This window comes from Rhincodon typus, chromosome 17 (assembly GCF_021869965.1).
Source record: "Rhincodon typus isolate 14 chromosome 17, sRhiTyp1.1, whole genome shotgun sequence".
NCBI lineage: Eukaryota > Metazoa > Chordata > Chondrichthyes > Orectolobiformes > Rhincodontidae > Rhincodon > Rhincodon typus.
The window spans coordinates 18,986,553-18,999,717 of record NC_063348.1 but is presented as its reverse complement, the minus strand read 5'-3'; the positions used below and the strand labels follow the sequence as shown (position 1 = coordinate 18,999,717).

Here is a 13,165-nt window from a genome sequence, read left to right as displayed (position 1 = left end):
CAACACAGTGTGGAGCTGGATGAGCACAGCAGGCCAGACAGCATCAGAGGAGCAGGAAAATTGAAGTTTTGGCTTGGGACCCTTCTTCACAAATTCTGAGGGAGGGTCCCAACCTAAAACATCAACTTTCCTGCTCCTCTGATGCTGTCTGGCCTGCTGTGTTCCTCCAGCTCCACACTGTGAACTCAATGTTCAGCGTTTAATTGAAAATATGGTATTTGTTTGTTGCTGTCTTGCCTATGTCTCCCTTTGCCCCTGGTTGCCATAGTTTGTGCATTAACACTTAAAGTATTCCTGTGAAATATATCCCAGTGTCAAGTTGTTTATTCAATATTATTTGAGCATATTTCACTGTATCAGGTGCTTAATCAATTCTATGATACTTTCCTAGACTTTACTTATGTATTTAAAAAAAAGACTTGCATTTATATAGTACTTTTTATGACCTCAGATCAACACAACAGATGCTTTAGAGCGAATGAAGTAAATTTAAGTGTAGCCAAGCGCAACATAAGGGGATGTGGCAGTAAGTTTGCTTATGGTCAGCAAACAGCAATGTGATAATGACTGGATTCTCCTTTTTTCTTAATTAGTGATCTTGACTGAAGCATAATGATAGGCCGGGACACCGGGGATCACTTCCGTGCTCTTCTTAGAAATAGTTCCACAAGATCCTTCGCACTTGTATCCACATGAGAGAGCAGCTGGAGTATTCCCTCAGTACTGTCGTGGAGTGTCAGCCTAGATTTTTGTGTTGCAGTCTCTGTAGGGGGACTTGAATTCACACCCATTCCCCAAACACTGAAAATCCCCAGGGGGAGCTTCTAAACATAATTTTCCCTAATGAGGCCTAGTCTTTTTGGTACATTCTCCACTATGCATACGTACTTAGTTTTCTTGCTGCGTAAGAGCCGATAGAGTCTGACGAAGCACACGCTTAGAATCCTGAGGGTATATATCCTAAACAAGACCATTCTAGCCATACCCATTTCTGATTACTGCATTTGTGTGAAGGACTTGGAATAATGACAAATAGCAACAGGAGTGGCCATTTGGCCAACAATTCATGGAATCTTGACGAAAATTGCAAAGAGCTAAATGCTGTCAGACTTACTTTGTGTAATATGATACCTTGAATGGATGTTTTCATTCTACTTACTGGTGGTTTGAAACTTTGGAAATTAAAACACCAAGTGATACTTGCCACTTGCGCTCAGCAAATACTAGCTTTAAAAGTACCGAATGGAGGTCAGTAAGTCATGCAGAAGGAGCACTTGTTATGTGCTAACACTTACTAATGAAATAAGCTAGCAGTTTTAATTCTGTTACATGGCAATTAACCAATTTTATATATTTAGTTTCATACAAAATTAGACTTCCCGCATCTAAAGATGCATGAAGCAGAGAATGTATGTGGCGCAGAAAAAAATACATAAACAATTGTTGTATTCCTTGAAAAGTGGAAGATTATGGAATGACTTGATTAACATTCCCCACCTGAAGTGGCTCACTGGTTAGCACAGCTGCCTCACAACACCAGGGACCCGAGTTTGATTCCAGCCTTGGGTGACTGTGTGTCTGTGTAGAGTTTGCATGGATTTCCTCTGGGTGCTCCGGTTTCCTCCCACAATCCAAAGATGTGCAGGTTAGGTGGATTGGCTGTGGTAAATTGCCCCAGAGCGTCCAGAGGTACAGGCTAGGTGGGTTAGCCATGGGAAATATATGGTTACGGGGATAGGGTGGTGGGCTTGATTGGGATACTCTTCGGATGGTTGGTGCAGACCCGATGGGCCAAATGGTCTCTTTCTGCACTGTAGGGATTCTATCATTCTCTGAAGATACTGAAGGGATCAGATTGTGTAGTTGAGAGTTAAACTATTTTCACTGCTTTGGGAGTTTGGGAACTAACATGTGGAAACACTTCTACACATCATAATTAGCAACATTAGGTGGCATAAATTAGGAACTCTCTTTTGCAAACATCAATTCCTGCTAGATTACTTGATCATTTTAAATCTGAGATGGAGGAGACTTTTGTTAACTGAAGGTAGGAAGGCGTATGGGCTTAGGTGGGTATATAAAGTTAGGTCACAGGTAAGCCACAAACCACAGGCTTAAGGGGTTGAATAGTGTTTTCTTTTGCTTTGGTCTTGGCTTGAGCTGTTTTGGATATTGACAATACATAAAAATTTGATCTTTTATCTACTTCAGAGTGCAAATCCTTGCAAACCTCAACATTGTGGGTTCAAGCCTCAGAATGAAACTAAAAGTACTTATTCTTGGCTGATAATGTTGGCGTTTTGTTGAAGGAAATCCTGCATTGACAGGAATAAACATTGTTGCAAAAAGGTGTTGAAATGGGGAGCCTTTGTAGTCCCGATGGCTAGTTGCACATTTGATTAACACAGCAGTCATAGTTAATAAATTACATTCACCTGTTTTATTGTTTGTGCATGAGTTGGGCATGACTTCCAACTTCTAAAACTGTGTCACCTTGGTTTAGTTTCAGCATCTCAAGGTGCTCCCTTATATTATGTGTTATAATATTTCATTTTCTCATCAGTGACTGTAAGGTTTTGAGTCCAATAATTTCATCACCCACTTTCTGAAGATCTTTGCCAGTCCTCTGGGATTTGACCAGAGTCCACTGTATTCTGAACAATATCCATGAGTAAACTCTGAATCCTTCACTCTTAATTCCTTCAGAAGCAGGATGAATCTTGTCAGAATCGGAAGCCTGAACTACTTTGAAGTTCAGCAATCTCCCCAGAATGTCTTGCCTTTTGATTTAAAGCATTTCAAGTCTATATTTACCTTTGAACTGTACCACTACTTCTTGCATTTCTCTCCCTATTTCTTTTGAGTACTATTGGAAAATAACCAATTAGTATTTCAGCAATTTTGCTATCTTCAGAAATAAGAAAAAGACAAACTTGTCATCGATAAGTCAGTTGCTTATGCTGAGAGAGAGTGAGTTAATATTTTAGATCTCTGACCTTTCATCACAACTAAAAGATGTTAGACAGGAACAGCATTGAGCCTATTAAAATTTATATTAAGATTGAGGGTAGAGGGCTGCCATGTTTTCCAACATTTTCTGTATCTCTGTGTGTTCCCGTAGTATCTTGCTTTTGTCTTTATCTTCAAACATCACTTCCCGAGTGTCAAATTTCAGTGTGCGAACCCTCTATACACTCATTGTTTACTCCTGACATACGTGAAGAATGCTTTAATGTAAGAAGAGGAACAATAATCTGTCACACTACAATTGCCCTTCAGGTAAAACGATGAGAAAAACAAAATTAAAATGTAAGTCTGGATGCATTGATGCCTTTCAACAAGCCAAATAGATGAGAACCCTATTTTGAGACCATGCTGTACATGGCAAAATAGAAACAAAATTATGTAACCTTCATATTGTGTTGTGACACGTGAAGGCAATTTTTTTTCCGTGATTAAAAAATTGTGTGTGACTTCAACTGAGACAGGTAAAATTTAATTAAGATGAATTGATGGCTTTTCGATTAGTTGTCTCAGGAACAGGTGTCCTTTTCCAAATTATTTCCACTCCGACAACTAAAATCCCAAAATAGCATTTGTTGTGAGTATTATAAAATGAAACTGTCCCTGTGTGCTTGTCATGGAAACAGCAGACAGCCAATTAGATGCAGGCCACTGGAGAGGTGGTGATTAATGCGGTTTCAGGCAGCAATTCTTGTCACAGTTGAAAATATGTAATTGAAACTATAAAGAATATGCGCAGGAGTTCATATGTAATACATATTTTATAAATGTATATGTTATATACATGTATATTTTATATAATCACAAAACTGGTAGCTGACAGAAATGGAGTCTTGTGAAAAGAACACGTAACCTCCTAATTTCAAAACCACTCAAATATTACAGTTAAATTGGGCACATAAAGAGATCTGTCAGCAGATCTTCAAATTGCATACAATACCAACAACCTATCAGCCACATTATTAGTGCTATTAGATTAAGTGAGATTTATACTACAGACTTCAAAGCTAAACATGTGGACTATACCTACAGTACCCACACTGTTTGCATTACACCCACAGTGATGTCAGAACTTGAATTTTCAGACTTTCCAAGGTATGTCTCATCTTGCTAAATTGTCTCCACAAAACGTATGAATTCACCCGTTATTTTGGACCTTTCTAAAAGCACTGATCTATCTTTGAAGTTTTTGAGAAGATTTGTAGCTTGTGTTGTGGATGAGGTTGTAGACTTACTTGCCGAGCCGGTGGGTTTGATTGCAGACGTTTTGTCACCCTGCTAGGTAACATTGTCAGTGCGCCTCCGGTGAAATGTTGGTGTTCCATTCCACTTGTTACTTATATGCCTGGGTTTGCTGGGATGGGTGGTATTACTTCCAGTTTTGTTCTTTAGTGGTTTGTATATCGGGTCCAGTTCAGTGTGTTTGTTGACGAAGTTCCGGTTGGAATGCCGGGCCTCCAGGACTTCCCTGGCATGTCTCTGTTTGGCTTGTGCTATTATGGATGTTTTGTCCCAGTCCAGTTCATGTCCTTTGTCCGTGTGTATTGAGACCAGTGAGAATTGGTCGTGTCTCCTGGCGGCTAGTTGGTGTTTGTGCATCTTTATTGTCAGTTTTCTTCCAGTTTGGCCTATGTATTGTTTCTCATGGTCCTTGCATGGTATTTTGCATATTACATTAGTTTTATTGGTTCTGGGTATGGGGTCCTTTACATTCGTCAGTAGCTGTCACAGGGTGGTTGTTGGTTTGTGGGCTACCCTGATACCTAGGAGTCTGAGTAATCTTGTGGTCATCTCGGATATGCCTCTGATGTACAATAGGGTGACGGGTGTGTCTGGCTACGTTGTCTCTTTCTTGTTTTGGCCTGTCACGAAGGTAACGGCAGATTGTGCTTTTTGGATATCCATTCCTTTTAAAAACTCCACGTAAGTACTTCTGTTGTGCTTCGCACAGTTCTGGGTTCCTGCAGTTTGTTGTGGCTCGTTTGAGTAATGTCCTGACACAGCTCCGTTTATGGGTGTTGGGGTGGTTGCTGGTATAATTAAGTATCTGGTCCATATGTGTTGTCTTTCTGTGTACACTAGTCTGGAGTTCCCCGTTGTTCTTACATTCCACCATTACTTCCAGGAAGGGTAGTCAGTTGTTGTTCTCTTCTTGTGAATTTTATTCCGGTGAGGTGGTTGTTTACGTGTTGTTGGGATCCTTCTAGTTTTGTGCGTTTGATAATCACAAAGGTGTCATCTACATCGCGGACCCAGAGTTTGGGTTGGATAGTGGGGAGCACTGTCCATTCTAATCTTTACATTACCATTTCTGCTATCATACCTGCTACTGGGGAATCCCATTGGTGTTCTGTTGATTTGTTTAAATATATGGCCATTGAAGGTAAAGTGGTTTGTGAGGCACTGATCCAGCAGTTTCAAGGTGCTGTCCTTGTTGATGCTGTTGGAGTCGTGGGATGCCTGCCTTCCTGATTCATCCAGCAGTGTGGCAACTGACTCTTTGGCTCGGTCGATGTTTACGGATCTGAATAATGCTGTTACATCAAAGGACACCATTATCTCATCCTCTTCTATTCTGGTATCCTTGATGATGTTGAGGAATTCTTGGGAGGAGTGGATGAACTGGGTTTCTATGGACTCCCTAAGGTACACAAGCTAGGGGTCGCCCTCAGACCAATTGTCTCACTACCAGGCACACCAACATATAGACTAGCCAAAGAACTACAACGGAAACTGAAATTCTTAGTTGACAACACTATCCACTCCATTGGGGGTCAACAAACATGTTGAACTAGACCCGATGTACAAACCACTGAAAAACAGAACCAGAAGTAATATCAACCACCCCAGCAAACTGATGCATATAAATAACAAGTGGGCCGGAACACCAATGCTTCACCAGAGGCGCATTGACGATGTTACCTAGCAGGGTGACAAAACATCTGCAATCAAACGCCAGCTTGGCGAGCAAGTCTACAACCTCATCTATCTTTGTGTTTTCCACTAATGATTTCGTGACATGTTTTCAAGTTTGGCATTCATACCCAAAGGATCAATACTGTAATGTAAGCTGCATATCTCAGATTGCAAAGCACAAACAAACTTAAAAGAAAATGTACATTTGTCATAAAAACTGAGGCAACAGCCAGATTTTATAGAATCCCGTATTTCTTGAGTCTTGGTTAGCAAGTATTTCTCCTTTTTCTGTTTCCCTTTCTTTTGCTTTCCCACTTCTGTTTTCCTGTGTTATTCCTTGCAGATTGTTAGCTGAGAGATTTGTATGTGCTTGTTCTTGCTAGACAACAATACAATGCTATCAGGCTTCATCTTTCACCCAGTGATAGTCCTTGCCTCTGATTCAAAAAGTTCCAGTCACAAGCCTCATTCAGGAGACTTGAGAACTGACATAGGCTGACAATCTAACAATATTGAAGGAGAGCTGCACTGTTGGAGGTTTTGTCTTTGGATGGGATTTAAGCTTAGACCTTGTTATTTGTGTGTTCGCATATAGTATATGCCCATATTGAATATATGTATGTAATACGTATATAATATAAATGTTGAGACCACCACCATTTTTCTTTGATTTTTCTCATTTTTGGTTTGGAACTGATAGTTGCAGTTGAGAATGGAACTTTGAACTTCAAATAGCAGTTTGCTTTAAAAAAGAGAGAACAAAAGACAGATGTTTGCTGTTGAGAACTGACCTGGAAAGATAATGCAAGTGAATGGCTGGTGTAAAGACACTATAACTTTTGGAGCTGAAATTTTGCTATGCTCAGACTGTCAGCAGTTTGGATGTTGAATTGGTTACTCAATGGCAGACCAGTGCTGGACAGCCAACCATAGAGAATGTTGAAAAGAAACGAGAAAGAACAGTGTACCGCAGTGACTCGGTTTTGGGCAGGAAGTGGTTTTATTTTAGAGTCTTCTGGATTGGTGGTTTTCAGGTTTTTGTTCTCTCTAGTTATTCTACAGATATAGACTTTTGAAAGTGTTGAGAAAAGAATTCCAGTCTGTAAGAAATAAGTAAAAGTTTCCGGAGGTCAGTGGAAGCCGTTTGCATTGACTGGTGACTTTTGAATTCCAGGAAGATATATAGTCCAAGTGTTTGCAATTCAATCCATCTTTCAAGGATTTCATTAGGTGTAGTATTCATTGTTGAAATGGGTTACTAAACTGACAAATTGCAGTTCTTTTCTTTTGTTTTAATTTATATGTCTATCTTCCAATGTAGGACTTTATGATCAATGAAGATTGGACTTAGATCATTGACATTAATTAGTTTAAGACCATAAGAATTAGGAAAAGGAGGAGGCCATTTTGCCCCTTAAGCCTGCCTCACTATTTAATAGGATCGTGGCTGATCTGACATTCCTTAATACCACTTTCCTGCCTTTTTCCTTTAACCCTTGATTCTCCTACTGATAAGATTCTATCTATCTGAACCTTAAATATACACAAGGATACTGCCCCCACAGCTCTCTGTGATGATGAGTTCCAAAGAGACCCAGCCTTCTGAGAGAAGAAATTCTTCCTTATCTCAGTTTTAAATTCGTGCCCTTTATTCTGAGACTATGCCATTTGGCCCTAGACTTTCCCATCAGGGGAAACATCCTCTCAGCATTTAGTCTGTTGAACTCCTTAAGAATCCTATATGCTTTAATGAAATCATCTCCCATTCTTCTAAATTCCAGTGGGTAGAGTTTCAATCTGTTTAAACTCTGTTCATAAGATAACCCCTCCATACCAGGGATTATCCTAGTGAATCTTATCTGAATTGCCTCCAATCTTTCCTTAAATAAGGGGACCAAAACTGCTCACAATACTCTAGATGTGGTCTCACTGGTACCTTGTACAGTTGCAACAAGACTTCGCTACTATTGTACTCCAACCCTCTTGAAATAAGGATCAAAATTTCAATTGCATTTCTGATTACATGCTGCAGCTGTGTGCCAGCTTTGTGTGTTTTGTGCACAAATACCCCCCAAGTCGGTTTTGTGTTGCAGCTTTCTGCAGTTTTTAAATAATACCTTGTTCTTCCTTCCAAAATGAACAACTTCACATTTTCCCACATTATACTCCATTTGTCAACTTTTTGTCGACCGACTTAATCTAACAATATCTCTCTGTAAACTGTTTGTGTCCATCTTTCAGCCTAACTTTCCACCTATTTTTGTCATTTTCAAATGTAGCTACAGTACATTCGCTTCCTTCCTCCAAGCCATTAATATATATCGCAAACATTTGTGGTCCTAGCACTCGTCCCTTTAGTGCTGGCTACAGTTTGCCAAGCAGAAAAGAAATCCTTTATTCCCATTTGCTGTTTCTTGCCCATTAGCCAATTCTCTATGCATGCCAATATACTACTTCCATTATCATGGGCTATTATTTTATGACTTAACCTTTTGTGAGGCACCTTGTAGTTTATCTATGTTCTACTAAAGTTACATTCTCAATAATAAATTGTTGAATTTTATTTAAGTTGTAAACTTGGTGTCCAAGATCTGTTTTTTGTAAAATCTGGTCAAGAACAATTGAGCAATTTTGAGAGTCAGTGAATGTTTTAATTTCACTGTGTTGCAAATCCATTGCTATCCCTGTGTCGTAATAATAAATGAATGCAAGCATATAATGCAAATAAATGTACGGCTTTTGTAAGTGCATAGGAGCAAAGCCAACCCCCTATTCAACCTGTTGACTCTTGTGTAAGGGAGCTGCCTTGAATTATCAGTAAGTTAACCTACGAGAGATTTGCAACCCTAAAGTCAGATTTAGATTTGTAAGACTTCTTTAAATTTATGTTGTACTATTTTCTGATATACTCATGCTTTGTAACTGGCTAAAATCCGAATGTAAAACTAGCAATAATTTCTCGCTTAAGTTGCTCTGATGAGCCACTCAAAATGAGTCTTTGGGTACCTGGCCTTCCAAAGTCTCAGAAAAGTTACATTTGATTCACATTCAAGTGTATTGCCAGTTTTTTTTTACAATGTAAAAACACCTGTATATGTAGATTCAATCATCAACCTGAAAGTTTAGAACTGGGTATCATCAGGATAAAATGTGGAGCTGTGAGCACCGTTACTCAGGTAAAAGTAATGCAGAGAAAGGATGAGAGGGAAGAAACAACAGTAATAAACATTTTGGAAAATATTCATTAAGAGAAATATGTAATTTTTCACTTTAACAAGCTAACAAGATTGTCTCTCCGGGAAGGTCAGAAGTTTTTTCTTCTCTTGAGAACTGAGTAGAACTGACTGAGTTCTCTCCTTCTTTGTAGTATTTTTGTGAGAAAAATGGTCAGATTATTTTGTTTTCCTCCATTTATTCAAGAGTCTGTTGTATTGTCTAAAAATATGATTGCACCCTGTTAATGTGATTTCATTGTTATAAAAAGGGCTCACATCAGATGCAGTGTTTCTCCCTCCCCAAACTAAATAAAGTATTTGCACATTTTTATGTGAATCCCTTTATTATAAACTAATTGACTGACTTAGGATTTTTATTTTTCTATTATGAGCAATCTTTCTTTTTCACAGGATGCCTATTCTGAAGTTGCTTTTCTTTTTGCTGAGTTCTTTCGAGACTTGGATATTGTGCCCTCCGACATCATTGCTGGCCTTGTCTTGTTACGTCAGAGACAGAGGGCCAAGCGATTTGCTGTTTTGGATGAGGTAGGAAATGGAATCTCTGATTTTTGGGGTAAGCAGCAGATTCTGTGGTTTGTGTGGGCTTTGGACCAGGCAGTGAGGACTGTGGGCTTTGGACCGGGCAGGGATCAGTGTTCAGAAAACCCTTGACCTAGGCAGTCTGACCTGTTTTTGATCAAATGTCAGCATTTTACAGGTTTCTATCATCCCAGAGATGGTTTCCTGTTCCTTGCCTATTTTCTAGCACTGGGGTCATTTTAAGTTCAGAAACTGGAATCCCTGGCCTGTGTTATTGTGTGATACCAGTCTGAAGACAAAGATTTGCTGTGGCAAGCCATTGTGTTGTTTCTCATATTTGCATATTGCTAACCTCCATCTATTTATGGACAGTTCCTCAAAAAAATCAATCCCAGGAAAAGGCAAGGAAGTATTGAGGGCATAATAAGCGCCCAAGTGGATATCTGCCTCTACCCACACTGGACCTTGAGAAATATCTGTTAGAAGAGGCTGAAAGTTTAGCCCTTACTTTTCCATTTTTCTAACTCTCATTCATGCGTTCAGCGGTTCCCTATACAATTGGACACTAAGTTGCTCCTCTTTTTAACTTGATCAGTGTTTTGAAGTGACCACAAAAGAAATATGTAAACTTATAGTTTCACTTCCCCCTATAATATGGAAGTAACTGACTCCATCCACTTCTAATAAATGGGCCTGAAAATGTAACTGCCACAACTCAATAAGGATAAAATGCTATCAGTTGAGCCCAACTATCCCCAGAGTTGTCACAAATGTAAACAGATTTAATCAAACTATCCAACTGTTACTTTCTTCTTTTACTTTCTTTTTGCAGTCCAGGTAGTTCTCACTTGCATTGGTCCCACACAAGCCATGGCCATCCAATCAGGAGCCAATGAAGATATTTTTGTCAAGCAATTACCCAACCCATCCCAATCCCCATCCCACTTGTATCCAAACTCATTGGCTCCCTGGTATCTACATTTGTTCTTACTTTTCCAGGGAAAGCAACATTGTGCGCATCTCAATATGCTCTAGTAAACATGGCTTTTTTACAACTGCAACCATCTCTTTACTTGGTCTCCTTGGTTTAAAGCAGCATCTTCCTTTTATCGAGCCACAGTCCAAAAATAATGGAAGTAGAAAAGACGTGATCTTTACACAGCATTTACTCTTCCCTTGGTGCAATTCAATTGAAAATTTAGTTAGTTTCTTCATTGGTCAAATACCATGTCAGTATTGGTACCCCTATTGCATCAAATTTGTACATAAATATTAAAAATACAGATTCATACATTTTTCCAGATGTGCTAATTCAATGTTGTAGATTCGTATTGAAAGTACTGTTTAGTGAACTAGTCTTAATTCGTTGTTTTCCCTAAATCATTTAGTTGACTGTCATACAATTTGTTTTATATTTACTAATATTAAGAAGTTATAATACTGATAAATATACCATATAACGGAGTTAAATGCAGATCAGAAAAACCCCAGTTTGATTTTTCATTTGTGCTAAATTCATTGGCCCCAACTGGGGCAACAGCAGGAGTATTTCAATTGAATTTCTGTCCCACAGATACTGAAGGGAAAAAAACCCAACTTCTATTTTCCAATAATAAGTATGCAAACAGTGATAAGGAGAGGATGAGGCAGTGGCCCTGCTTTTCATCAGATATCTTATAAGAATGGTCAGTTGGCTGAGTTACTGGAAATTATTCAGCACTGATTAATCCAGACCACCATCATTGCTTAGAGCTTGAAGAAAAGGCTGGGCATAAGTCAGTGAATGGAGGAGGGAATGGTTGTTGCCAGTGTATATTACTTGACCAGGCCAGCTGGTGAATGTTGAATCTTAAACCCTGTGAATCTATTTCAATCATTTCCCTATGGACCTATTGAAAAACTGTGATCTCAATCTAAGCCAGTATGAGCTGCAATACAAGAAACAGTGGATTTCATTTTCAGTACATCAAAAAAGCAAATGTGATAAAATGATGAATGGGGAAAAATGATGTCTAATCTTGAATTTTCTGCTGATGACATAGCAACTGATGTCATTTTTCTTTTTCTCTCTTGTAGGCAAACAATGACATTTTGGCCTTTTTATCAGGAATTCCAGTCACAAGAAATACTAAGTACCTTGACTTGAAGAATGCAGTGAGTGTTGTTCCTTACTATATTGAAACAATCGGCACATTGCCAATGTATAAAGTGGCTTGTACTAAAGTGAGTAAGGATAATAAAATAAGATTAAATTATTCATTCTGAGAAACCATTTTCTGAGAGATGTGTCTTAGCACGATGAAAGCCTTGGAGTCTGAGAACAAACTCTAGTTATTTCTTGATTAGTTTAATGGTCAAATATCTGTTACATTCAAACAGCAGGTTTAGCTGATAATTCAAGTTTTCAATTTTAGCTGTAAGATGTATAAGCAAAGGGTTGGGATATAGATCTATCTCTTCCTTGTATAATAGTTTGAAATAAGTGATGGATCTGTTGATTTCATCTCTCCTGAAATTTACCATATGTGCCAGGTACACTTGCCATATTGCAGACACAAAGGCATTTTGAGAGTGAATCCTTTCAGTAACTGAAACAGTAATTTATCAAACTGCTTTGTTCTCAAGCAACAAAAATAGAAATTGCTAGCAAAGCTCAGCAGATCTGACCGCTTCTGTGGAGAGAAATCAGTTAACGTTTCAGGTCCAGTGACCCTTCCTCAGAATCGGTTAAACCTGCACACCTTATCATTCACTTTGTCTTTTGTTATTGATTTAACACCTCATAGCATGTGATAAATGTGAATTCCTTTTTAAATGGTGAGAAATAGCTACTCCAATGTCTTGGTAAATTAATTTATTCCTAAGCAGCACAGTCAAGGAAATATGAGTCTGTACAGTTATCTATTCTCAGTGGCTAGGATGCTGTGTAAAAGATAGGAGCAGAAATAAACCATGTGGCTCTGTGGACCTGCTCTGTTATAAGATCATGGGTGGTCAGCATATTGCTTGAATTGCTTCAAGTCCAAGCAGCTATCAATGTCAGCTTTGAATATGCTAAATGGAGGCCAAATCAAGTTGTGAGAGATACAAAAGTGAGAAAAATAGTCAGGCCTCATACCCTTGAATGTCCTTACTAGGAGGACATGGGGATAAGTGAGTATTTGTGTGTGCTGATTACAATGTCCACCTTATTTATCTAGGATTTAGACACAGTTGATTCAGGAAATCTAGAGTCTCATAGCTTGATCCCTGTCCACTCCCACCTGCCCCATATGGCCTTCATGCTGACCCATATCTCCAACTGCTGTCAATGCCCCTCATACCCTCTATGCCTATTCAATACCAACATATATCTCTACCCACCCACTTGGCTTCACATAAGGGCGGCACAGTGGCTCAGTGGTTAGCACTGCTGCCCCACAGAGCCAGAGACCTAGGTTCAATTCTACCCCCGAGTGACTGTCTGTGTG

The 13,165-nt window shown here is 39.1% G+C and overlaps 1 protein-coding gene across 1 annotated transcript in view; it reads left to right on the top strand.

Moving 5' to 3' along the window:
* LOC109915092 (diacylglycerol lipase-alpha-like) overlaps nt 1-13,165 on the top strand; it is a 171,269-nt gene that overhangs the window by 120,782 nt on the left and 37,322 nt on the right. Inside the window, exons 6-7 of the mRNA XM_048607312.1 lie at nt 9,567-9,701; nt 11,772-11,918. Coding sequence (XP_048463269.1) covers nt 9,567-9,701; nt 11,772-11,918 — 282 coding nt within the window. The remainder of the gene's footprint in view (nt 1-9,566; nt 9,702-11,771; nt 11,919-13,165) is intronic.